The sequence below is a fragment of the Cuculus canorus genome, chromosome 7 (genome assembly GCF_017976375.1).
Source record: "Cuculus canorus isolate bCucCan1 chromosome 7, bCucCan1.pri, whole genome shotgun sequence".
Lineage (NCBI taxonomy): Eukaryota > Metazoa > Chordata > Aves > Cuculiformes > Cuculidae > Cuculus > Cuculus canorus.
The window spans coordinates 579057-606000 of NC_071407.1; the positions used below are offsets into that span (position 1 = coordinate 579057).

At 44.9% G+C, this 26944-nt stretch overlaps 1 protein-coding gene across 3 annotated transcripts in view; it reads right to left on the reverse strand.

The window, feature by feature from the left end:
• The window catches only part of GPR26 (G protein-coupled receptor 26), a 144902-nt gene extending 121338 nt beyond the window's left edge, over positions 1-23564 (reverse strand). For 2 of the 3 annotated variants that reach the window (XR_008450749.1, XR_008450748.1), the window contains exons 1-3: positions 22489-23564; positions 16700-16813; positions 3887-9511 (exon numbers count right to left, since the gene is read on the reverse strand). Coding sequence is in view for 1 of the 3 variants with exons in the window: in XM_009560092.2 (XP_009558387.1) it covers positions 9280-9511; positions 16700-16813; positions 22489-23156 (1014 nt within the window). In the remaining 2 variants the exon portion in view is untranslated. Of the gene's footprint in view, positions 1-1596; positions 9512-16699; positions 16814-22488 lie in introns of those variants that run through there. The other variant, XM_009560092.2, reaches the window with a different exon arrangement.
• Positions 23565-26944: the final 3380 nt, after the last annotated feature.

Genomic DNA, 26944 nt, shown 5'->3' on the forward strand with positions numbered 1-26944 from the left:
ATGCTCTGTAGCTGCAGTTAGTAAAATGGAAGTTAAATATGATACCTGGGCAGCAAAGGTGTGGTATTAATTTTTAAATTATTAAGTCGGATGTAATGATGAAACCATTAGGAAAGATGTCAGAACACCACTTGTCATCGTGGAAATAGATTCTCTGAAGCACTCTCAGGAAGTCCTGAAAAGAAAAAAGAAATCTGAAAAGGAATATTTGCAATTTAGAGTGATAAAACTCCTTTCCACAACCCAAAGGCAAACGGCGTTTGCTGTGTCCAGCCTCAGCTGGGCAGCTGAATCGTTCAGACTGCTCGAACTTAGAATGATGGGCAGTGTTTACTCCTGTGTTTCCTTCAGGTGAAGCCTCTGAACCAGAGAAGTTAAATGATCCCAATAAGCAAATACAGTGGTTCGATGCGTGTGTATTCAGATATGGGCCTTAAAGATTAATAACGTAATTACCTGGAAAATGCTGTGTTGCAATGATCATAGTATCATAGAATATTTTGGGGTGGAAGGGACCTTAAAGATCATCCAGTTCCAACCCCCCTGCCATGGGCAGGGACACCTCACTAAGAGAGAGGATCCCCCCCTCCCTGCTGGCCACGCTGCTCGGGATGCAGCCCGGGACACGGTTGGTTTCCGGGCCGCGAGCGCACATTGCCAGCTCATGTCGAGCTTCTCACTGACCAGCACCTCACGCCCTTCTCTGCGGGGCTGCTCTCAATCACATCATCCCCCACCGTGTACTGAAAACAGGTATTGCCCCGACCTGGGTGCAAGACCTTACACTTGGCCTTGTTGAACCTCATGAGGTTCTCACAGCCCCACCTCTCCAGCCTGTCCAGGTTCCTCTATATGACATCCCATCCTTACGGTGTGGCAACTACACCACCCAGCTTGGTGTCATCATGATCTAGGTTTGTAAAGTTTAATTTAAACCCAAACCCCAAGAGCCTCCTTGTTTCAGTGCCCAGGGGAGCCCCCGCCCAGAGGCTTGAAGGCTGCGCACACACCAGCCGGAGCGAGGCAGGGCTGGAGCTGCTGCTGCTCTTTGCTCTTCCTTAACAGGACAAGCATCTCCTCAACTGTATCTCCTGTGGGTCAGCGGAGGAGCTCCTTTGGAGATCAGGACTGCAGATTTTACATAGGCATTAAAAGGCTTCTGCTCTGCAAGGACCACCAGCTATTCCTTCTGCAAGGTGCATCTCTTGGGTGGAGGTCAGGATGAGCGTGAGACCTCCAGAGGCCTTCTGCGAGAGCCCCACATGCGAAAGGATGCTCAGGGAGCAGGAAGAGGGACCCTCACCCTTCTGGTTTCAGTTGTGAAAACCACCCAGATGCCAATGAGGAGTTGAGCTTAAGTGGGACCACGTGCATGGAGACACATTAAGACTAGGTGTTTGCGTTAAGATATAGAAAGGTTGTCCAGTTTTTCCGCTCTGTTGTTCCTACTGCAATTTGATTGCAGGTGGCTTTGTAGATGTCCTCTAAAATGGAGCAGGACTAACCAGGTCACATCACTGCGATGTTGCAATGCAACAATGAAGTGAAACAGACTCTTTAAAATATTAACTTTTATATGAAAAAATAGCTCACACAAAGTCATTTAATCATAATCACATTTCATTGACAGTAAATTTAACAAAATCACAATATACATACATAGCAGGTATTTGTTTGTATATGTCGCTTTGTATTAGCCATTAGCTCTATGTAATAAAAATATATCACAACATTTGCTATGTATTCACAAAGCACAAGCTGCTGTAGGCAGAACAGACAGCACAGGCCCCATTATTCAGAAGTTTGAAGTTGGGATGTAAGTGTATTTTGTTGTGTTCCTTTAAACTGTAGGTACTGACACGGGAGAGTTTTGTGTATCTGCCTTTACAGGAATAACTGTCTCTGAAAAATCTGCTGGGAGACCAGAGCAGTATCTGGGACCCTGAAGTCCAGGTTAACTGCTGGCACTCTTGTCATCGCAAATGGGTCTGTGCATCTCTCTACCTGCGCAGTTTAGAAAGGTTTTATTCATGTTGCCATTTTTTTCCCTAAATAAATAGCATTTACATCTCATTGTTACATAAAAAAGTACAATTCAATAAATTATAAGGGTATATTTATAACAATATAATCAAAACACACCGTACCCACAGCAGCTATCATTAATGATATTTCAGAACTACCTTTCTTCCGACTGGCTGGTTGCTTTTAGAAATAGGAAATCATCTGTCCTGATTATTTGCCAAATCAAACAAAAAAAGGTTACATGCCCAGACCGAACCTTTCACACCTCTCATTGTATGTAAGTTTTTAATTACACAAGCAAACGCTCCCCTCGAAGCAAGGATTTGTAAAACCAGCCTCCAACTTTTATTTAAAAGCAAACAATCATCTAATAATCACCTCTAGAGGAAAATGTCTACATCTGACTGTGTCTGGAAAGACTGGCGATACATTACATTCCTGCATGGTTTCAGAGGGGAATGATGAGTGATTGCCCAATAGTTGGGATTTTTGAATCCTAAATTGATCTTAAGCAAATGATGACACAGAAAAAAAAATAATCTAAGGTTTAGAAAAATGCCCTGTGTATTAATAAAGGTAAATCAAGGCACCTTTTAGTTATCTACTTCTATTGTCCAAGGCAATCTGTGATTTGTCAAGCGTCCTGTCTGGGAAGCCCTGTGGTTTCTGCTCTCAAAGGACCCGTTCTTTACTCTGGCGGCTGCAGGCAGTTGGGTCTGCTTGGAAGAGGTGGGGCCGGATGCAGAGCATGGAGAGCTTGTCCCCAGCCTCAGCGTGTGTTTGCTGGGGGGTCCTAAGGGCACTGAGTGTTTCACTGACAGGTTTTTTTTCCTAACAAAAGTAATTCAGTTCAAGAGATTTCATTTTTTGTCCTCCTCGTTGCTCACCCATCACATTAGCAAAGCAGAAGGAGAAGAAACTCCCTGTGTCTGCGTAAGGATTTTGTGGTTAGAAGTTTGATATTCACCAGGGGTTATTTTAGGTTTTTTTCAGACCTCGAGCTCACAGATGCTCGCTGTGGCTGAGCCAGCCACGATGGCCAACACCAGGGAGGCTACAGCCGGATTCCTGCCCCGGGCCATGTTACATCCCCGCTACTGTCCCAGTAGGATGCATCAGCATTTTGAAAGCACTGGTGTTCTTTTTCTTCAGGGACTTTCGCTGGATCAAATCCCAGGAGGATAGTGGCTTTAAATTTTTTGCTATTTGTAGGATTTTTAACACAGGTTTGCTTTAAAGCTCTAATTGTATAACCACAGCGACTACCAAACAGTTCCCTAGTATCCAGCAATAACTCCAAATGGAGATCCTTTCCCTCAAACATCTTTGTAGATTATTAATCAACCATGTGTGCTCATGCCTTTGGCTACATTGAAACCATGTGCAATAGTATTTCTTCAACAAAAACTCATATTTTACCACAAACTCAGTGCACGTGCGTGCTGTCAGACACCTGGCACATTGGGTTCTCAACGCACACCTTTCTGAAGTGCACTCACAGTCTGTAGGATGAGCCCTCTTCCCCATAAATATAGACATCTAGATGCTAAACTATAGCAACCTCTCTGGTTCATTGGATCAGCATCCTTTGCTTAAAACCCAACGAACCTAAATACATCCTTACATGATACACACCAGGATTACAGGTAAGAAGTAGACACTTTACAAAGACCACAGCAGCTCCTTTCTCCAAGTAAACTTTCACGCTCCCCGACAGGGACAGCTGCCTTCTTGAGCAGGAGCGGTTTCGAGTCGCCTTCCCTGGAGGTGTTTAAGGAACGGGTGGATGAAGTGCTGAGGGACATGGTTTAGGGAGTGTTAGGAATGGTTGGACTCGATGATCCAATGGGTCCTTTCAAACCTGGTGATTCTATGATTCTATGATTTCACCCTTCAACTACTTTTGTTATAATGAATGAAAGTAGTGAAGCATAAAAAAGGATAAAAAGCAAATAAAAAAATAGATATAAGACTAAAATTGTCTTGTTCTCACTTATTCGGGCTTGGAGAGGTGATAGAAACACAACCCCTGATTCTGCAAACGTTTAAACTGCCGTTCAATCCTAACCCTCCCAGGCCACCTGCTGAAGCAAACACATGATGACCACAGGATCAGGATCTAACCAGGATTTCTGTGCTGAAATATTCAATTATTTTTAGGGTTGAGTAACAATGAGCTGACATAGGTGCAAAGTCTCTGACTTTGCTTTTAGGCTTTGTTTAATCACAAAGAACATTTAATGTGGGGAGGAGAGAGCTCTAACAGCAGTGAAAAGCAATTTTCAAAGGGTTATTTCGAAGATGTTCACTGTATGTGTCAAAATGCATAGGACAAGATTCTCCCATCCCTCAGAGCCTTCACTTAGCACTTAGAAGGGTAAGGAAACTATGAAACCTCAGGCATGTATGTCCAAAAACCAAGCACATTGTGCCGTTACCTATCTCCCAGGTGAGGCTCACCCAGGTGTAGGTGGTTTGTGGTCATCCAAACCACGTGATCAGTTTCCATAAAGCCCACTTGAAAACCATTAGAGCCTTCCTAGCCCAACAAGGATCTTCCATGGGGGTGGAGCTGCTCTTGTGGCCTCAGCACACTCTGTGGCAGCCACTGAGCTTTGACGGGAACTTCAGCTTTCTCTCTGGGGTGAGTAGATGCCTGGGAGACCTGGAGAGCTATCGGTGTGGAAATAGGTCACTGGGAAAAGCCCACTGCAGCCAGGGCAATGCATTTCATCGCAATGACAACAAAGCCCATTTATATTTCCCAACCTTCCTCAGGTTTCACATTGATTCCCGACCCTGTTTTGCAGACTCTGAAGCTGTTCTGATGCAGCTGGTTTTGAAGTTGTCTAAGGTGTCTTCCCAAAAGCATTTAAAAGCCCATTCTTTCTGGGGAGATTCTACTGTTGACTTGCAGCAGGTTAAGGTCGTTTCCCAGCACTATTTCAGAGCAAACATTGGCAAAACTGAGATGGTGAACTACAGCAAGAGGCAGCGGTCTCTTGACACACCATTTGGAGAAGACGACCTGCAGAGGTCCGTGTCACCCTCCACCGGTCTGTGGTGCGGTGATACATGTGGCTGCTGCTGCTGCGGTGGTTGGGCTTCATAGGGAGGAGATCAGAACATTTTTAGTGTCTAGTTTAGATTTTTTTTTTCAGAAGTAATTCATTATAAAAAGTCTGATTAAGCACCACTGACAAGATGCCGTTGGGATCTTTCACTCCAAGTGTAAAAACAGGGGTAGAACCTATTAAGAGAAGAGTTGTGCCATTGCCTGATATTGCAAGCAGGCACGTATGGGTATGAAGAGCTAACTAAATCCTGTTTACACTTTTCCATTTGTAAATACTGTGACAGCAGGGCCCTGCACGTTTAGAAGACAGATCTATAAAACCTGGGTGTAGTCATCTAAGGAGACCTGACCCTCATGTGAAACAACAAAATACTGTGTTGATTTATGTCAGGAGAGGACCTGGTGCTTATTATTTAATACACTCTAACCAGTCTCTCACAGTCTTTACCCAGATTTTCACATTCAAACTGGCTCAAAAATATAGCATAAACCTGGATGCTAATTCACAGTCGGGGCTCTGACAGTATAAAAATAGCTGTAAAATTAGCTCTGAATCAACAAGTGACATAGGGGACTAAATTCTCTTACTCATCTGCCACTGTTCTGCCTGCCAAATTTACAAGAGATGAAGAAACTATTCATTGAATGTGCATAGGAGAAATAGATATCCCATATGGGTGGCAGATACCAACAAAAAGAAAGCTGCGTATTGCCTAAGCAGCTGCACAGTTTCGCACATGCAGTTCTGTATTTTGGGCACACGTTGCAGCTGTACTGTACAAACTTTTCCAATAACATTTAAATAACGAATGGGAAATTCCTCCCCCCCACATACACACACGTGCATTTGTCTTGGACAAGAGAACAGTTCTGCTTTGGGATCAGAGATGATGAAGCACTGCACGCTATACTGGCTGTCGTTACGCTAACCCACGCAAGCGAAGAGTTGTACGCACACTACGCGGCAGACACAGTTACTCATATCTACGTCCACCACTTAGACATAGATTTTAGAAAGTCTTGCCGATTGCCTATAAGAACTCAGCTGGATATCTAGTACCGAAGGAAGCACAGCATCACATTGCTACTATTTTATAGTGTCATCGAGCTACAGTAGGGGATTGCTGTTATTCTCCATATTGAGTCAGTTTGTCAAGCACCAGCATTCACAACTCTTGCTTGCTTCAGATGGTAGAAACGTGGCAATGTGTCAGAGAGCTGATGTCAGCAAGGGGAAATTACATTTATTCTCTGTTAAAAGATTAGTTCTAGAATAAAGGCACCATGAAAGAAAGATAAATTTTTAAACGCATACAAGGGGAGAGATTTATTGCTCATGGTGACACATAAATCAGCCGGGGGACTGACTGTGATACACAAGTGTAACGAGACAAGTCCAATGGTCTATTCTTCTCCATCTTTTACTTGCCTTCCTACATGTGTAACGTTTGGGTTTGGTTTAGTTTATTTTCTGGGAAATTATCTTGCTCCATTTGAATAATTGATTTAAAATCTGAGATCCTCCTGGGGCTGGGCTTATCGGCATACAGACCTCCCAGTGATTTCAGCAGCAGCTCTGTTTTTAAGTCAACAACAGCTGTGGACCAACAACCATGGGTAAAACATGTAACAGTCTGATATAGAGACGTTTTATCTTTCTAAACGCAGTAATAATAAACTTTCTAATATCCTGTATTCTGACACTACCAAGTCATCAAGATTACTTGAATTTCTTAAGAAACAGGTATTGAACTGGGTATTTTTATCTATTGCACCTGAGACAAATATGTTAATTCTAAGAAGTAAAATGATTAAGATGAGGTAGAAGTTTAATCTGCCTAAGGGCTCGTTTAGAATGCGGTGGTATAAAAACTTACTGAACTTCGGTGACTGTACTTGGGTGTGTATTTCATTGTAGTTATCTCATCGATTCATAACTAAAATGAAAGCTGAACTGAAGGTTTTTATTTACATGATTGTCGATGATGTTTGTTATATAAATGTTTACATTTATAAAGCAGGGGCCAATGTAAGTTTATAGATTAACCTCGTTCCTTGCAGCTGCAGCACCGTGCCAGAGCCATGGCCAAGACAGAGCTCCTCAGACCTGCAGCTGAGGTGTCACCCACCTCTGGTGACTTTGGGGTGAAGCCCCTCATGGGGTTACCGGCCAGAAACCTCAGTGGTGGACACTGTTTGCAAGGTATGAAGGATACTGTAGTTGCCATAATGTCTGTTTTATCAAAGGCTGATGTTCCTGGTAGGGCCTGCAAAATGGAGCATGCTAACGTTTGCAAAATCACTGCTATTGACCATGTGGGACAAGTGATGGGGAACAGACTAATTCAACTCCTTAACCTTTGCTGTCAGGGATTCTGCAAAGCTGTGGAGCTATTCTTTTACTTGGGGGCACAGGAGGTGGTAACTAAGAAGATATCCCACTGATGGCCTTGTTTTCTCCTTATAGTCCCGACTATATTTTCTCCATGTGATATTGAGTCAGAATATGAGTAAGACAGGTGACAGGGACAGCGATGTCAGCTGCTGTTAGGAAATTAACTTCATTTCTGAGGTTCACTTGCTGTTGTCTATGGACTCTGTGTCACTCTCTGGAGAAAAACGCGTGCAGAACTTGAGGAACTGGTTGTCAATCAAAGAATAAATGTGAGGCTTTTGAAACCAGTAGTTCTTTACTTGAAAATGACCTTAAGAGTTTATGAGAAGGACGTGCTTTTTGAATGCAAGTTGGTTTAGAAATTGATTATTCCTCAAAAATCATAGCAACAGAAAGGACAACTGATTAACCATTGCTCTTGATTTTCTACATTTCAGTAAAAAAAAACACTTGAACAACTGTCTTATTTTGTATTTCACTGCTTTGAGAGAGAAGTCACTGAAAATCACACCAGGGACAGTGAGTCTCTGGGGGATGTTTTCAGCATCGCCTGTCTGCATAGCAGTTGTGAAGCCTTCTGCCAGCAGTAGCTCTACTTACAGCCAACTAAATAATATTTACAAAATAATTCTTACAAAAATTAAGATGCTATGGTGGTGTCTGAGGCAGTGTGACACATAGGACTAGCCTGGGCTTGAACATTTTTCTGGCGTTTATGCCTACGTTAGCTGCAGGCTGAACTGAGTACGTAGTAAATGTTATTTATGTTGCTCTGCAAAGCTATGAGTGCCCTAATGATCTGCATTGAAACATCCTGAGATCTGCGTGTTCAGATGTGAATCTGGATTACTGGCTGTGCCTTCGTGGTGGGGATGGGCTCTATTATTTTTGTTCCACTTTCTTTGGGAATTATACTTTCAAATCTGCTTTAGGCTCATCTTTAATAAATATATCTGTAGGAAAAAAACCATGAATAATAACACCTCAGAAAGAGATTATATTTCCCCCACTGGGCAGATGGCGCAGTTCTGCACCTTTGGGCAAAATCTTTTTCTAGTTCAGATATATTGGAAGGTCAGCAGGAGGCGTCCTGACCTTTCCATCTTGTCTACCATTTTTACATTTCCGAAGTTTAAAGGGGAAAAAAGTAATGGGATTGTGTGGAAATTACTTAAAAAAAAAAATTAATAGGGAAGATATGGTTGAATCCAGCCTGTAGCACACTTCAAAACTGATTTTTCCCTTCCTTCAGTTCCATATGATTGTTCAAAATCCATGTACCAGAAGAGGTTGACAGCTATGTTGGGCACTGCATGAGTTTCTAGGTAAATCTTCTCCTATTAAGAGTTTTTCTGGACGGGACCTACAGCTAGGTTGGAGTTGGTTTTTGCAAAAAGTGTGGTTGGCAGCTCCGTCAAAGGTAACCTCTCTTGCACCTGAAGCTTTTGAGAATAACGTCACGATGGCACAATTTTGCTCTTATTACTTTCAGAGTCCTTCTGTTGAGGACTTCACCCTCTGACTGCTGATGGAAATCAGTGGGAGATTTGTATCTGCACAGTCTGCAGGACACTTATCAATAGCAGCATTTTAGAGGGACGCAGGAGGTACAAAGCCTCCTGCGGGTGTTTCATGGGCTGCTGCGGGGGCATGGATTGGGCTTTGACCTCTCCGTGACTGCCCCCCAAAACCTGGGCAGCTGAGAAGAGCTACTAGGGACATGCCAGTTACTTTAGTTTCCCATATATTGTTTATATGTCTCGTAGGTCCCATACCAGGCTCCTCATTCGTTCAGCTGCAATATATTCCTATTGTGCGATTCGCTCGTGAGGGCAGAGGAATTGATGGAGCTTCTTTTGAGGATCTTGTTTATGATGTCTTTCCATGTCTTCTTGTACTGATGCCGTAGCAAAGAGTACACAAAAGGGTCTGAAACAGCTTTGCTGTAAGCTAAGCACTTGGAAATGATTCCCCAGTGGGAACTGATGTGGACCACAGAGGATAATTCAACAAGTCTGTGGAAAGAGGAAGGGTGAAAGAGTGAATATTCATGTTAAAAACATGGAGCAACAGCACAACTGTAAGCCAGTGACCCCCCAAAACTCCAATTTATTCCTGAGCAATACTATAAATATGTGAGTGTAGAACTCCCATTACACATTTCTAAGGCTGCAAATGTAAACTTGAGGTCTGTTCCCCAAGGATGGGACTACAAAGCTCCTATCAGAGTGTCTTTACCTTTACACTTCAAGGCATACTTCATTCTGTACAACGTAACTGCACATTTGCTGAGGCTGGAAGTTGGCCTGGATGTATTGCCTCAATAAATGTTGAGAATTTATTGCAAAATGAAACAGCTCCATCAGGATATGAGGCGATCTCCAATAGAGCCTGTTTATTTGTTATTGGAATACACCTTTGGAGACTTAAAATGGACTCCAGATCTCTGACGTACAGCTGGGTTTTGAACTTATCTGACATACTCAGGGTATCAAGATCCTTGATAAAGGGTACGGTAAACCAGCCCTACTTTTTCTGTCTAGTGAATACCCTGTCTGGGATCACAAATATCCTGTGGTAAGCAGGTCAGCACCTCACAGGAGGCTTAGTGCTGATAAAAAATATCATACAGCATCTGCTCATAAAATCATTTCCTACATAACATACCCTCGACCATTATACTTTCAGTCTCTGTGCTGAAACTTATGCACACGGACAGTGAGTGATACTTTCTCTGATGACTCCAGGGTTTTCAGCCCTAACAAGACCTCTTGTTAGAAGGTAAAGTTTCACTTCATCTTTTTCCTTCATCTAGTGCTTTCATTTTATGCATTTTTCTAGTAGCGTGTGTTGTAAGACCATGTTTCTGGCAGCTGAAGTCCATCACAGACTTAATACAGCTCTAAAGGGAGTGAAAGGAATATAATCTTCCTGGGTATGTTTCCTGATGACTTTCACACTTATCATCACCATTGAATCCACCATGTGCAGCAAATTTAACCACAAGTATTGTAATAAATTATTTCTGAGTAGCCTAACATAATTTTCTAAATATTGATGCAAACCCATACTAAAGTCTGAGACTGGGCCACAAAGTGCCATCGCTTGGTCTCATGGGAGTCAGATTCCCCTACCATCAGCTACGTAAAACACCAGCATCTGCTCTGAACTTGCGGTTCTACATCCCCACCAGAGTATCTGACAAACCACCTTTGTCAGTGCTATCTGGCATTGTTTGCCTGTCCAGCTACCGGAGAGACTTTGGTGCCTTCAGATAGTTTGTCTGGGCAATGCGAGAAGCACCCTGGGAAGAAAACTTCATCATAGAGAACTTCTCGTATTGAGAGAGAGCATAATATATCTTGAATTAAAACGCTGATCAGTTTAAAGGCCAAACATATATATTTACAACAAATTTAGCTAGGCAAAACTTGTAACATTGAGGGAAAGACAGCGAAGTCTATATACTCCTCATACCTCCACTAGCATAGATAGTTTACTTTGTACTGAGCCTTAGAGGATTTTTGACAGTGAAATATTGAGAATTCCACAAGGTTTTCTTGTTCCATGTCTTCGAGCAACACTGATGGGCAGTTCTGTTCAGTACGTCTCTGCAGCCACTGAGTTTCCTCAAGGAGGAACAGCCACGCGTGCTGCTAGAGAGCCCCGGTATGTGTTGGTAAATCAGATCTTTGCTGAAACGGCCTTCAGCTGCAGGTGCTCCAAGACCTGCCTGGACAACACTTTGATTGCTAAATGTTTCTTCAGGCAAAGCACCACTTCCAAGGAGCATTCTGAAGCATGGCTCCTGCAGCAGCAATGTCTTCAGGCATGCTGAGGATTTTTTCCCTCAGTTCTCATTCTATAAACTTCCATTGCATCTTGTTGTTTAGTGGTTGTAGATGGTGTGGTCCAGACATTTGAGAATGACAGTGAGACTATGGAGCCTTAATTTCTTACACCACTGACCATGAGCTCCTGTCTTCTCTCTCTGTTCTGGTTTGATTAGACTGCAAAGTCCATGGCAAAAGCCCTTTTCTGTTCCTAGACGCGTGTGCTGGGCTGAGCAGCACAGGCCTGCAGCCCGTGCTGGGGCTGTAGCCACTGTCATGAGGTTGGTATTCCTAATACGGAGAAGAGTTCTGTGTAGTTTCTGCATCACTTCCATTGGAGGTGAGGTGCAACCGTACAATGATGTTTGTGGGGTACATTAGCCAAAATACTCTCTGGGATCACAGACGTGTGAGGTATTTGAGGTGACCACACTATGTTACGTGAAAATACTTGGGAGTTGCTCTGGCCCCTCCGCTGGTGCCGCTTGGCTCCGCTGATCACTGTAAGCAGCTTTGAGACACCAAAGAACAGCCATCTGTCCCACTTCTCTCCCCTTCATCTCAACTAAACAAATCCTGTTCTTTCAACCTCTCCCTGTAGCTCATGGTTGATATCTTTGTAAGAAAGTCGGATCCAGACTCAGACATAATTATCTTCTACTCAGCCTGCCAGGGGATCTCATCTGCTGTATTCTCTCTTGCTTAATACGATGTAGCTTATGACACCCACGTTAATGTGCTCTAAATTGAGAATTCACTGTTTGGAAATTAATCATCTACTGAGTCATATTTACTTTGTACATGAGCCACCCTCCTTCTCGTTATTCTTCACCTCATATATTCAATGCCATTTTTGCATTTTGAATTTCATCACGTTGAATTTCATCTGGTTCATTTGCTTCTACCTAATGCTTTACAGATGTTAATTTGATTAAGTTGAATTAAATTCAGTGGATGCCTTGAATGACCAAAAGATGAGAAGTTGTGTCGAAGTCTCCGTCAATCAGTTTCTGGGAGATGTTAATGATCTCTGTTTGTCAATTCAGGGGGGCAAGCCTAGACTTGCTAATTTCATCTTGACTGACTGATCAGCTAAAAAGCCTACACTTTTATCAACACAATTTCAAATTCTTTTCTTTGATTATGTTCTTTAAGAGTTCTTGATATTTATACATTTTTCAGTTCTTTAGTATTATACTTTATAGTAAATTACATTTGCAAATAAGAGGCAGGAATCACAGAAATGCAGACAGACCCCAAACTGTGCAATCCCATTTCATGTACAAACAACTAAATGTCAGTCTTTCAAGGCATATCACGTACCTTATTACCTTTGAAAGAGGGTTTTGTTTCTCATTTATGAGGGAAATGATATGCATAGCTTCAATTATCATGAAATATTTCAGCCAAAAAGAAGACATTTTCAGTGAAGGAGCATTAATATTTCAGTGGTACCTGTAAATTAAATTCTACAGTGTCAGCTACGGAATTTCCTCTCTCGTCTTCATAACCCACTCTTCTGTCTGCTCTTCAATACCTTTTTATTTTAATCCTATAAGCTGTTTTGTTGTGACATTTTGTCAATGTTTTAGAAACTTATAATTCTGTAGCGTGTCACGACAAATGGCTATCCAATTACTGCATTTCGCTCTCAGTAAACAAATGAGAATGCTACGTTGAATATTAAGACCTTAATCTTTTATGCAGACAATATCCAGTGAAACCTCTTTACGTATACGTGCAATTTAGCGTTGTAGTAAAAAATTTCACTGCCACTCCAGCGACAACGTGTCTGCTGTGCACTGCTGGAATCTGAGAGTTAACTAAGTTATGGAGAAGACTCTGAACAAACCAGAGCCTCGAGCGAGCTAAACCACCTCGTTGTTCAGGAGTGAAATGAAGCTGAACTGCAGTTCAGGGCTGGTAGATGATGAAGTTCTCATGAGAAGACATTCAGCCCATTCCCCAGGAATTTGGATCAGCTCGTTAAGCTTGCATTCCTAACATTGCTGTTGGATCTAATTCTGCTTGTATTTTTCCCCACGCAAGTCTCATAGTACCACAATTAGATCTTAGTTGTTGCTTTTGTGTGAATGCTATGAATAAGCTGACCGTGAGCTTTATCTTGATGTTGATATTACTTCATTTTCGCTCTATTGCTTGGCAGACTGACTCTTTTGTGTGCCTTATTTTAATGGTTGCTTTGTGATACAAAAATGACACCACAGGGATCGTTAGCTAATTTACCCATAGCCAGTTTTGCCTCTTAAGTGGTGCCTGTGCTGCAAACGGGCAGCTTCTGCAAGGGAGCAGTGCAACTTTTGGACTCTTGTAGCTAATCTTGCAGATCTCTGGTAGTAAAGCTTGCAAACCACTGCTTTCAGCCATTGCCGTTCCCAAAGCTGATGGAACCACCCGGCAGCGCAGAGATATGAGGAGACCAAGGATCAGAGAGATATGATGAGAGCAAGGCATCCTAGAGAGGTGAGGAGAGCAAGCGGCACTGTCCTGCTTGTAGCAAGAGCTTTTCTTCTTCAGGAGGAAAATCTCTCTTCCTCATAACTTGCAGAGGAATTCTGAGCTTTCCTGTCTACCCAGGCAGGAGCTGAATGCAGAGGGCAGCGAAGCAGTTTAGAAACACAGTTTGTTTCTCCCTCATCCCCCACAGATGATACAAGAGATTTTTAACATTCCCCTGCCTCCACCACCAACTCCTCTGTAACCTCGGGGCTTGGGGCTTACTTCTTTCTCACGTTATTTCAGGATTTTTACTTTAAGGCTGATTTCCTTTCCCAGTGACAGCATTTGCTGATTGACTGAGCGGAGTTCTGTCTTACGGTATGAAATGCCCAGAGTTGGAAAGGAATAATAGAAATTGCCCTGACTTATTTTAATTTTTCTTATGCAAAAGCTCCTTGGAGAAAATAGGTTCTGAACAATGTTATTTAATAATATAATGATAAACACAGCAAAAGAAGAGATGTGTATGAAGAGAATTTTTACAAACTAAGAAACAAATTATGCCTAGGAATATAGTGTGGAGTAATGAAGCTGTCATACCTGTGTAGTGGAAATGCTGAATCAAGAAAAATCAGATTTTACTCATATACTAAGTAAGGTCAGCCAATGAACTAATTCAAAGGGTGTTTTCTTGATAAAAGAGGTGATTAATCTGATTTTTACCTTAATGTAATCTGAAAAACTCTATTTTTCACAGAGAGAATATATCTAGCTGGGTTGTTGAGCACAACTCTGATTCATGGAGTTGCTAGAGACAGCTGTTTGTCTTCAGTGTGGTGGAAGCAGGAAGATGTTGTTATAGTACAGCCTTGTGATTTGCTGCTCTGAGGCCTCAATTCATGAAGTACTGAAAAGCATGTCTAATTTAAGCACGTTGCTGATGAGAGCTGGCTGTCCAAAGTGGAGCCTGAGCCGCGCACTCTCTTCTGTTCGCTGCCTTGGACTGCCACTGGTCGCCACTGTGCTGTGAGTGCGAAGAGCTGGGCACAGTCCAGGAAATAACACTTGCCTACGTGCTGAAATTCAAAAGCCTTCTAATCCCCTCAGTTTCAACACCCTCAGCCATACGTGTGAGGGACAGGGGGGCACGGTACTGCCCATCCTTCGATACCCATCGTGCAGCGCAGTGTCCAGCAAGGTCTCGAGGGCATTTGGGCAGCTAGACTGAATTCCTTGCAGGCTGCTGTGCGGTGATCCCTCAAAGTGTGTCACAGCTGGAAAGGTCAGGAAAGGGATAGCCTTTACCCCACCTGGCACGTCTGGCTGGTGCCCAGCCCTTCGTGCATTCTTCGTGCACTCAAGACCCTACATCTTGAGTCTTCTCATTGTCACTGCCTTTTGGCCAAGCCTTTAGTCCTTAACAGACTGAAGACTTGGGGAAACATCTAAGTGATCCTTGTATGGACTAAAAGGAGGCGGGTTGGGACTTTTCTATCCCCTCTTTTGTATCTTAACGCTAGTGGGACATAAATTAGGACAGCACAGAGTTAAGAGGATGAGGGCAGGTGGTGCCTGAATGCTGACCTGTCTATGGAAAAGCACAAAAATACCTCTGACAGTCCTGGTTAGAGCATTCGGCGTCACTCAGGATGGAGCTGCAAGATAGTCCGTGACCGCTACAACTTTCATTAAGTTCAGAGACCTGACATAAAATGGAATTTAACCATTTGCAATGAGACAAGCATCTTGCAGCCCAAGAATGGAGGCTAAATGCCTTCGATCATACATAATTTCATAGCTTTTAGAGTGTGTGATGGGGACTATTTCTTGTGAACACTGAGGGAAGTGAAGGTAAATCCAGTAACACTGATATAAAGGTATTTGCAGCATTGCTACAAATAAACAGCATAAATCAATAATTCTCATGAACTTAAAATCAGTGTGACATGCCAGTTTCCATACTGACCAAGAGACTACGAGGCCTTTTTTTGAATTGTTTTGTTAGAAATAGAAATTCAGAACTTTACACTGGATTTGAGACACTTGGATCTGGCTACGTGCCCACTTATACTGAGTCTTCATTGAGCTTTTTTTGATGATGGATCTCAGTTTGACTGAAGTCAGCCCCAATAATTTCTATTCAATAGTATTGGAATAGGGGATACTTAATTTTTTGTTTCCTTTCTCTGTTCTGTGTAGTGGTGTTTTAGCTGTTCCAGAGTCTTCTAATAAGGAATGCAAGCTGCAAATTTCCTTTAACAACTAGACAGCACTTTTCAGGATATGCTCACTTCCAAATACTTCGTGCTTCATAGGAGCAATATCATGTCTCCCACAGGAGCCGTTCCCAAAGATAAGCTAGTAGGTAGCTAAGGACATCTGACCATAAATCACAAACAGTTTTTTTAGCTGTGGGCTGGAACAGCTTTGACATTTGATGTTTATGATGAATAAACTCTATCCAGTCAGACAAAATTATCATTTAAGCCTGTGTACCACATTCTCACCTTGGTTGGATATTGTTGCCCAGGTTTTTACAGGCTGACCTCTGCCCTGCAGTTCTCCCCAGAACCAGGGAGGCAACCTGAGGAGTAGGTGACTGCCTGACCCCCAAAAAGGCTGCAAAATCCTGTGGACTGACTTCCTAAATCCCTCCCACATGGCCAACGTACAGACTGGGCTGACTGAGCAGAGTTTGGCCCACAGACTGTATCGGGATTGTATGGATAAGTGCTGGGACACCTGACACAGCTTGGTCAGCTCAGAAAATGCAGTCTCTGTCACAGGAGTGGAAATATTGCACAATGTTTTCACAGGAGACTGGAATCGTTTTCCAGCTCAGCTTGCCCTGCTTCTCTGAGTTAAGAGTGCATCTTAGTGGTCTGTTCCAGTACATAGGTTTGCACTTACCTTGTAATTACATAAGGTGCAAAACAAAGTATAAAAGTACCGATAAAGGTACTTATTTTCTTTGTTGCTCGCTGCCTCCGTCTCTTTTGTTCTTCTAGACAACGCTCTCTTACGCTGTGTGACATTCAACACAAACAAGAATGTGAATCAGAACATCAGGAAGCAGATTTTAGTGGCTTTACTTATGGAATGATGGAAATTAACCTTTCCAGGGAGTATTGCATTCATAGAATCACCAGGCTGGAAAAGACCTTTAATATCATCAAGTCCAACCATATCCTGTGAGCCAATACCGGGTGCACTGCAGTTATAGGGGACAATATCAAGTATTATTGCATTGGATGGTTGCCTTACCCTCCAAAACCAATTACTCAGAAATACATACTTGTATCCCATTATATCAATTTATATGTGGTCAGATTGGTCAAATTCAGCCTTGAATTCAGTTCCAGCTCCTTTTAGAATTATTGCAAGCTGTATTTTCAGGCCAGAGTTTGCCTCATGATATTCAGAGCTTGGAAAATATCCAGAGTGGAGCAGGTAGCACGCTCCTTCCCTAGAAGCAGCAATTCACCCACCATTGTCCTGGACAGGAGAAACCTCCCAGAAAGATAAGCAATAAAACACAATAAAATCATAACAGGAAAAAAACATGCTCGGAACACTCAGCCCAAAGTTGGAGCGATCACTGTATCCCATAGCTGTGAGCCATGCAGTCATAAATCCTCAGGCAGTCTGTGCAGCTCAGCATGGCCACAAAGCTGAACGCTTTGCAGAGCCAGGAATTATGCAACAAGCCCACACCACTGTGACATTCTGACTCCTCACCTCAAACCAGCCTTGCTCCCCAATAAAGAGATGCATAGTAGTCACACCCCGGGGTTTTTTTCCTGCCTGTGGCATTTTAGGGCAAGAGCTTTTCCTTTGACTGTCCTAGTGGTGGTCTCACCAGGCCACCAGAGAGCTGCAGAAGCAGTTGGTTTGTCAGCAAGGTGATGGGAGCGCAGGGCTGAGACCACGCTCCCACTGCAGGAGATCCCCTTGGAGATCAGCACATTTGCTCGCCAAGAGAGTGGCGATATGAAAACCCACCCTTATTTCAGCCTTTCAAAATTAAAGGGTGCTTATAAGAAAGATCAGGACAAAGGTTTTAGCAGGAGCTGTAGCAACTGGGCAAGGGGCAATGGGTTCGAACTAAAGGAGAGGAGATTTAGACTGGCTACAAGGAAGAAGGTTTTTACAGTGTGGGTGGTGAAGTGCTGGCACAGGTTGCTCTGAGAGGTGGTGGCTGCCCCATCCCTGGAAATATTGACGGTTAGGCTGGATGGGGCTCTGAACAACCTGATCTGTTTGATGATGTCCCTGTCTGTTGCCGAGAGGGTTGGACTGGATGGGCTTTAAAGGTCCCTTCCAACCCAAACTGTTCTACGATTCTCTACCCACCTATGTAACTCCTATGCTGGCTCCGCATTTTGGGGGAAGTGGACCAGTCTGTCTCTTCTCCAGGAAGGCAGTTGGAAGGGCAGCGCTGTTTGTATCTCCCAGAGCCAGCTGCACCTGGACCAGACTCTTTGGGAAAGGGCAAACCCAAAGCAGTCCTGAAATCCCTCTGCGCACACAGCAGCGCTGCTGCATGTTGACTCATTGCACAGGTCTGGAAGTAAGACAATCGCATGGGTCAAGCAGACCAAACGGTCCGGCCCGTGTGCTGCATTTTATAACTGCTGGGCAGCGGTGCCTGTTTCTGGTGTAAGTTCGTCGTTGATGACTCACTGTCAGGTTCCACACTCACATATGTTAATAGCTGTGAGGTTTGTGGCCAGACCCTTACGTTGTTTGCTGTTCCTCCAAATGCCTGATCGTCATCTAAACGTGTATCGTGTCCCAAGGGTCTCAGTGTGCTTCAATGGTCCCTGTGGCAGCGAGTTCTCGTGTTGCCTCTCGGTTGTGTTGAGGAAAACACATTTCCTTTGATCTGTTTTATATACGGTCTTACAGTGCCAGGCCCCACGATGCCAAAATGAACAAAATACTGGAGGAAAAGGTTTTTCTGCTTGAAAGAACAAATCGTCTCACTCTTAAAGAATATGCCTAAATAGAATGAAAACCCATCTGAAAGTGTTACGTGTTCTATGTCTGAGTTATGTGGAGCGAGAAATGACAGCTGAAAAGGAAAAAGAAAATCAACCTTTTCGAGGGAACCTATGTGCTTTCAGTTCTGCACGAGCTGCAGAACTTGGGGTATTTTTAGATGCAGTTGTATCTTTTCTGTACTGGTACATAACAAAGCTGTCTTTGACTCCTGGAGCTCACACATGACTTGGGGAGTCCTGATAGACTCCCACCAATGTCTTTTTTGCAGCCTTTCCAGATGTAGCTAATAAATCCCACATCACAGAGGAAGTTATTTTATCTCATTCTTTCCTATAGGCAATGTACACAGAGGGGTATTTTGCTTTTGCTCACACTTTTATGCACCAAGATAAGAACCTATGTGCAAGTTCTGGTGGTGACACCAGTAACAGAACTGGATTATTGACTAAGCTTTCATTTAAAGATTTTAATATCCTGGAAAATCTGAGATCTCTTTGAAGGTTTGGTATTTTAAACAAACTTTAAGAGATACTGGACCTTAAGATCTGTAAAGCTGGATACACCAAAAAAGTAGTATAGATAATCCGGGTGAAGAAACACACAGGTCAAGCACTTCAGTGAAGTCGTGCCCAAACCTCTCACAATACCTAAGATACCTTGGTCTTAAGAAGAAAGTAAAAAAAAAAAAGCAATATCCAGTAAAAATGCCTAATCTAACTTGAAAGGACATGCGCCCTAAACACTCACACGATTTTGTGGGGTATTCGGAGGTTTCCTTTGTACTCGTCTTGAATGATCTTCAGAAGATCACTCGTGCCTTTCCAAGTCACAGGTAATAAAGCCATCAGCTGTAACGCCTGTCGCTAGAACCCCTTGCGGGGGGGTTCTGAGTCACAGGAGAAAGAAAATTGTCTGTACGCATTTCTCAGCATTGAAACTGAATTGTGCAAAAAGCCGGAAACATCAGGACAGTCTTAGGTGGGATTACAAACTCTGTTCCTTCATGTGCCCTCTCCCAGCGTCCACGTCTGTGCTGTGAGGTGGTGTAGCGAACCCTGGAAGTGCCTGTGCGTACAGCATTTGTACAACTCAAATGCTGCCTTGCTGTGTCAGAGAGCTACGAGTGTCGCTGACTGCTCCAGGGGACGCGCAGCCTTCGTGCAGCTCTGGCAGTAGGGAAGGCGATCCCAGGTCTTGCCCTTTCAGCAGCGAGAGCTGTCACCAGCCAAGGCAGCACCACCATCGGGCACATCAGCCACCGTTTCTGTAGTCTAGAAAAGAAGCTAAACCTCTCCTTTCTTAGAGAGAAGCATCAGAATAAACTCATGCAAGAGACAAATAACGCTTAGTAATACAGGCTGCTCTCAGCAAGTGCCGGGACAGCCCTGACTTCTCTGAAGAAAGGAGGTATTTTTCCCACAGCCTCAGGGAGGTGATTACAGAGTGCAGGAACACCCTCAAATTAACCTAGGCCAGAAAAAATGCAGAGGAGGAGAAATACCATCATGATTTTTGGCCTTTTTCTAAGCTTTGCTGTGCGGTCCAGGCACACTCGAAGCTTGGGGCGCAGCGGCTGCTATTTCAACTAGCCCCGGTGGGTCTGTGGAGCTGCCCTGGGAGCAACCACCGCATCTCCCTGCGGGCTGAGGCACAAGTTAGCAACTAGAGAGCACATAGGGCAGAAAAGTTTTTTTTCCTCAGTGTGACTTAGGGATAAGGGAAGATTTATACATGTGTTTCTCAAGAACAGTATCAGGACTTGCCTGAAGTTCTGCTCTGCATTCTTGGTCAAGAGACACATCAAACAGCTTAACTGGAGGATTTTGAGCACTTGTTTCCATTCCTCTAACAGTGTGCTGTCTTGCCCTGATCCCTTCAGACTTATTTCCCTTAGGCGTAGGAATCCCCCAAACATGACCTTTTTTGAGGACAGCCACATGAGCTTTCGGTCCTGCAGCTGCTCTGGGCTGGCAGCAAACGGATGGAGCCAGTGTTCTCCTCTAGTTTGAGGAGCAAAGGACAGCAAAGGGGGTTGGGTGGGATGTCTGGGACGAGACTGTCCTCTCAACTGTTCTCGGCTTTCCTCTTTTCCAGGCAGACTTCTCCTCGGTATCAGACACCTCCCTGCACTGCCAGCATTTTTCTGAAAGGTATTTCCCTTCCCTTCAGACTCTGACAGAGACAGTCTGAACCTTAAGCTCAGGTCTCTGACTGTCTCCCAAGGAGTGAACTCATCCCTCACGGCAACTCTGTCACCTTACCTAACCAAACCATTTTCTTCCTTTCTCCCAGGCAGATAAATCGGACCCTTTCCTTCCCAATAAATTGCTTCAGCCACACTAAGCCCTAAGACAAAACAGCTCCTCTGGGCAAACCAAGCTGATTGCTTTCCATGCAGTGTGAAACCAGTGCCCCTGATTTCTCCTCTGAAGAGCTCACTCATTAAATCTGCCACCCTGTCCCAACCCCAGCTGGGTCTTAGCCCCCTCTGCCCAGCTCATTACAGCTGCTCAGGCAGGACGTGATCCATCATCCACCCTGTCCCGCTCCATCCTGCCTCAGCTATGCAGATTCATTGCTCACATCCCTGTTTCCCAATCAAATCACCCTGGTTTGTCCTGTTACTCCCTCCTGACCAGCTTGGTCCCCCATCCTTCTAGCAGTGCCTGTTTTTGTCTTCTCTGTTTCCTTCTCTCCACCTGTGGTCAGAGCCATCCATCGCGTACTCGCAGCACACGCTGACTCCCTCCATCCCTGCACCGGGCACCTTCCCCAGCTCCTCACGAGGATCACTGCCTGCCCACTACCACTCCTGGGCTTCTGTCCACCAAGGCTTTCTCTCCTTCTGCTCTGGTCCCCTTACCGACCCCGGGAAACTGTCTCTCCCTCCACCAGCCCAACCTGCCTCCCTTCCAGATCCAGACATAGTCTGTTCAGCCAAGATTTATAGCTCGTGCTCAATTCCCGATGTGGCTCTTTTGCACAGCATCCCAGCACACGCTCATACTCTGGTGCTTGCCCATCATCTTTGCAGCCTGCAGAGACTTGTCCTCCTCTGCTTAAAGACTTATTTGAGATTAACTTTATGCACGCCTTGCTTGTCATATTAATGTTGCTACTGAAGTCTCTCTTGCCTGGATTTGAATATAGGGACTCATGTGTATGCATTTTGCAGATGTTATTCCGTTACACATCTGCCTACAGGAAAGACAAAGTTACAGAGAGCACAGCGATAGGGAAACTGCCAGGGGAAGGAGCGGCGCCCGGCACCCAGCTTCCTTTCTGAACTCCAACTGCAGGGACATTGCAGCCTCAGCCTGCTCCTTCTCAGGGATACAGCAACATTTTTGCTGTACAGTGCCATAAAATGCAAATCTATTGACCATCAAGTCCCCCTTCAGAGACAAAGGCAGGGATCTTATCACTATCTCAAAGGGAAGTGCATGCTCTGCCAAAGCTGCCCCGTTTCTTCCCTCTCCCTCCCAAAACAAGCCCTTAAGCATAACAAAAAAGGAGTTGCTTCTACAACCCAAAAACCAAACACAAGTAATGAGAAACGTGCACAGTAGAAACTGGTAGGAAGGATGCTTGTTTTCTCCCCTTCCTGACCCCATCCCCTGCTGTGATACAGATCAGACTGCATTTAACATGACACCGAAGCCCATCCTCACTTGCTGAACACACAGGCGCCTTACCTGGGATGGATGTCCACAAGCAGCACCAGGGTCTGCATAGTGATCACGTCAATCCGCTTACAGTGAAACCGTGCCACCTTCAGCACTTTTAGATATGTGAAACATAGGACTATAAGAGAGAGGAGGAAGCTGAGGGTGTGAAAGACCCCAGTGAAAATCACAAACTGCGTCCTATCCTCTGGTCTCTTGTTGTACAGAGTGCAGGAGGCATAGAGTTGATGGAAACCCACCCAGGAGAGAGAAGCTGCCGCTATCGGGAACGACACTGAGTGCAACCACGTGTAGCTCAGTATGAGAGCAGCGTCTCTGTACCTCATTTTGGAGTGATAACTTAGAGGGAAGACCACAGCAATCCACCTGTCAATGCTCAAAGCTGCCATGCTCAACATGGAGTTCGTGGTGAGAAAAGTCTCCAGAAAGCCCACAATGTGGCAGATCTGATCTCCTCCGGGTTGACTCTTGTAAATGATCCCAGCCAAGGTCAGGGGCATGTTCGAAACAGTCATCAACAGGTTGCAGAAGGTGAGGTTGAGGATGAACAATCCCGGGACCTGCTTGCGGATGTCAGCGCTGTACAGGAAGCACATCAGCACCAGCACGTTGGCCAGCAGGGCCACGAGCATCAGCACCACCACCACGAAAGCCAGGATCACCTCCCAGATGCTCATGGTGTGTCCAGTCACACGAAGGACATCTCCAAAACTGCGCCGTGCCGGCAGCCGGGGAGCATGGTGCGAGGCACGCTCACCTTGCCCTCCTCCCCAGCCTGCTCGCACTCTTGCATACTCTCCGTATTTTTAGAAGAGCTGCAGCTTTCTTCTCCAACCTCCCCCTCCTCGCTGCTCCTTTCCACGTCAACGCTTTCCGAGACGTGCACAAAAGCACTGGGAATGCCCATCAAACTGTGAGGAGGGCTTAAAAAATATCAGCAGGACTGAACCACTGTCTCCATTTGGTTCATTTCAAGGAGAGCAGGTTATTCTGAGAAACCGCTCTCCTGAGATCCCTAATTATCAGCCCCAAGCTTGCAAGCAATTCACTGAGTGAATTGTGCTCTCGTTCTCTCTTGTTTTCTGTCTCTGTCTCTCTCTCTCTCTCTTGCTCTCTCCCTCCCCTCCCCTCTCCTCCAGCCCTCACTCCCTTCCAGGCTGAATGTAACCTGCTTTTTATGATCACAGATAAAAACCCCATTAATGGATTAAAGCATGCACACTGCTGGTGATTCGCAAACGTGATTATGTCATCCCTGCTCCACGACCCCTCCCCTTCTCCCTGCGATTGTGACTAGAATTTCCTCAGGAGAAATCCCATGCTTTCATTTAATTGATTTAGCCATTAATTTGCAAACAGCCATGTAACTGAATTCCTGCACTCCACTATATTTCCTACATCTCGGTCCACCAGTTTCACAGTTGCTGCTTGCTCTCAGCCCGGGGAGGAGCTTTGTGCTTTCTTCAATTAGCTGTGCTCAGAAAGATGGGGAAAAATGGATGTATTCTGGTCCTTCTCTGGAGCTGTCATTTAGGCAACCAGAATGGTTTTGCTGCTCTGCTTTAGAACTTCGCAGTCCTGTGTCTCCAAGCACCACACGTAAGAGGGAATTGATTGCCTCCCCTCCTCGTTTAAAAGCAGGGCAACCAAAGCCCCAGATGCTCTGTAACGTGGCCAAGGTCACAGAGCAGGTGAGTGGCAGAGACAGCGACGTGCTGACAGTCTCACTCTTCAGCCGCGCTTCCTTCCCTTCCACAGCCTTTGCTTCTTCCTAACCAAAGCCTCCCTCCTACGAGGGTGAGCACCCTGTGAAATCACGCCCAAGCAGCAGTTTGGCAAAGGAAACAGGAACGAGCTTGTACTGCACATAGTTAAGTGTTAAAATTAAGTTTGTTTTAAAGGACAGAGCGGGAACTGTTTTCTGATTGCCTTTTCAGTCTCTTTAAAACAGTTTTAACTGGGAATGTTGAAAGTTCGCTAGCAATCGGGAAAGCTTTCTCATCAAGGCAGCCGAGCCTTAATCCCTGCACAATAAGAAGGCAGAAGATACCCTGCAGCACCGTTGTTGTGGCTCAGTGAATGTCTCTGCACGTGTGCGAGCTCTAGATGCTCACAGCCGCGGCCAGAGCCGTGCACGCTGGACTTGGAGCAGCTGTCGGTCAGAGACATGGGGGCTCAGCAGCAGAGCTGTCACCCTGCACCCTGTCAGGGCTTTGCATCCTGGAGGAAAACCCCTTCTCTTCCACACCTGTTTTGTTTTGTTTTCTTAATCCAGGCTCGAAAGGGCTAATAGAGATGGAAGGCGGTGGGGACTCTCCAGGATGGTTTAGCTGGGTATAGAGGTCCTTCATACATGCACCAAGCAGGGCAGGAGTGGCTCAGGGTGCAGAACCCGGGTCTGTCTGGGAGTCCTGCGCTGTCCTCATACTTGAGCAGATGTCCTCATGATGAGGAGCAGGACTTCAGCATCCATTCTTTTCCTGAGGCAGTGGTCCAAAGCCACAGGAAAAAGCCTAAAGATGACTGCTTCTTTAAATGAGAGGGGTGTTTACCCTCTTCAGAGATGAAGGCGTTAAGAAAAAAAGCATGGAAAAAGGAGGGGGAAACCTGGTGATCTATGGGAGGCAGGTTCTCTGTGACAGTGGTGGAGAACCGTGTGCCCACTTAGTGTTGAGGGGATACCTGACTCCTCCTTCCCACACTCAGCCTCCTCCTTGTTCCAATTAATCCTGCAAGGCCCCCAGCTGCACAAATCATTTAAGGCCCAGGAGCACAGGCACTGGGTGATTTAGCCATTTATCTTGCCTTGCAGCACAGGAGGATACAGGTTTATCGGGATGGTCTCCTGAAGCAGCACGCTGTTCTCCCTTCAGTGAGCTGCGGTGCCTCCTGGATTTGCTGGTGAGTGATCCCCTGGAGTGACAGGGGTCTGGCATCAGTGTCAAGTCTGGGTGCACAGTGAGGGGGAAATTTGTATCTGGAGAAGAAGGATTAGGGATGACAGTCAGGAAAAGAGGATTTTCCTAAAGTGAAGAGTAGGATGAGATAGGTAAGTGAAACAGTGATGGAATACGAAAGGTCAGATATGGGGCTGGCATGGGATAGAGACTGCAGTGCACTTGTGAGTGGCCCATTGTGGTGGACAAAGCGTTGTTGTTGACATACCCTGAAAGGCAGGAGAAGCTGGCAGGATGGTGTACTGGCACTACTGGATCTCTTTCCCAGGGAGCGGATAGCTGCAGGACACTCACGAGGAGACCTTCTGTCTCCTCTGCATGGTATCTGAGCCCCCTCTCCCAGGAGCTGAAAGTGCCCTTCCCTCCACCCAGCCCTTTTCCCCCAGAGTCTGGCAGAGCGCTGTTACCATCCATATCACTGTGGGGAAACTAAATTGAAGCAGCAAGTTTGGCATGCCCTTCAGTAATTATTGGTCTAAATGAATGAAGCACTTCTGGTCCTGTGCTTCACAGCTTACTGATTGCTCTGCTGTATTCTATTCCATTCTATCCCATTCTATTCCCTTCCATTCTCCTACAAAGCTATTGTGCACTCCACAAGTTTCTCAGGTAAAGAAACCGTTGTTACCGGTAAGGCTAACCTCCCAGCATTTACAGGGAAAAAGCAGCAGCTAAGAAGGGCTCGCATTTACAGTCAAGTGAAAAAGCTTTCTAGATTTCTGAGGAAGAATGAAGTTTTATGCTGATGACTGGAGTCCCAGTGTTTATGTCTAACTTTAAAGGCCCAAGTGATCTATATCATTGATTCCCCTGCTGGTAATCCCTGCAGCTGAGGATATGTGTCTGGATTTATTTAGCATGCATACGTAAGAAAGCACGATAGATCCATCAAACAGCTTTGTTTTGCACAAATCGGGAGGAAAGAATATGCTGTGCATATTTTATCACTGTGGAGGAAACGACTGTTGCCTGTGAGCTCCTGATGGCAGACTGCAGCTTTGGGTTGTAACGGTTTAGTAACAGACTACATTATGAATCATCAATAAGCACTGCTAACAAATATCAGTTATCACCAGTTAAGTCCAACAGTGCTGGGTCTGGGTTTAGATCAGTCCTCCTTTGGCATTGGCTCCGTTATCAAGCACACAAAGCCACTCAACGTGTATTGTATTTTACGTATGTTAGAAAGACAGTGGCTGTGGAGAAGCACGGGCCAGCAGAGACCTGGGTCCTGCGTGGCCACGGGAGCAGCAGCTCAATAAAATTAACCTGCGTTTGCTTTGTCCTTTTGCTCCTGCGGACAAATGCAAGGTGTTTGTACACAGCCAGACCCCGAGCCTAAAGGCTTTATCTTAATCAAATAATGAATTTTATCCACAAATGACTAGTTCGAGAAGGATTACACAAATCTGCTGCCATTCTCTTAGAAGAGCCTATAGCTGATGGATTTGTGCCCTACATACCACGCACAGACCGGTTTACCCTGACGGAGACAGGATTTGTGCCAG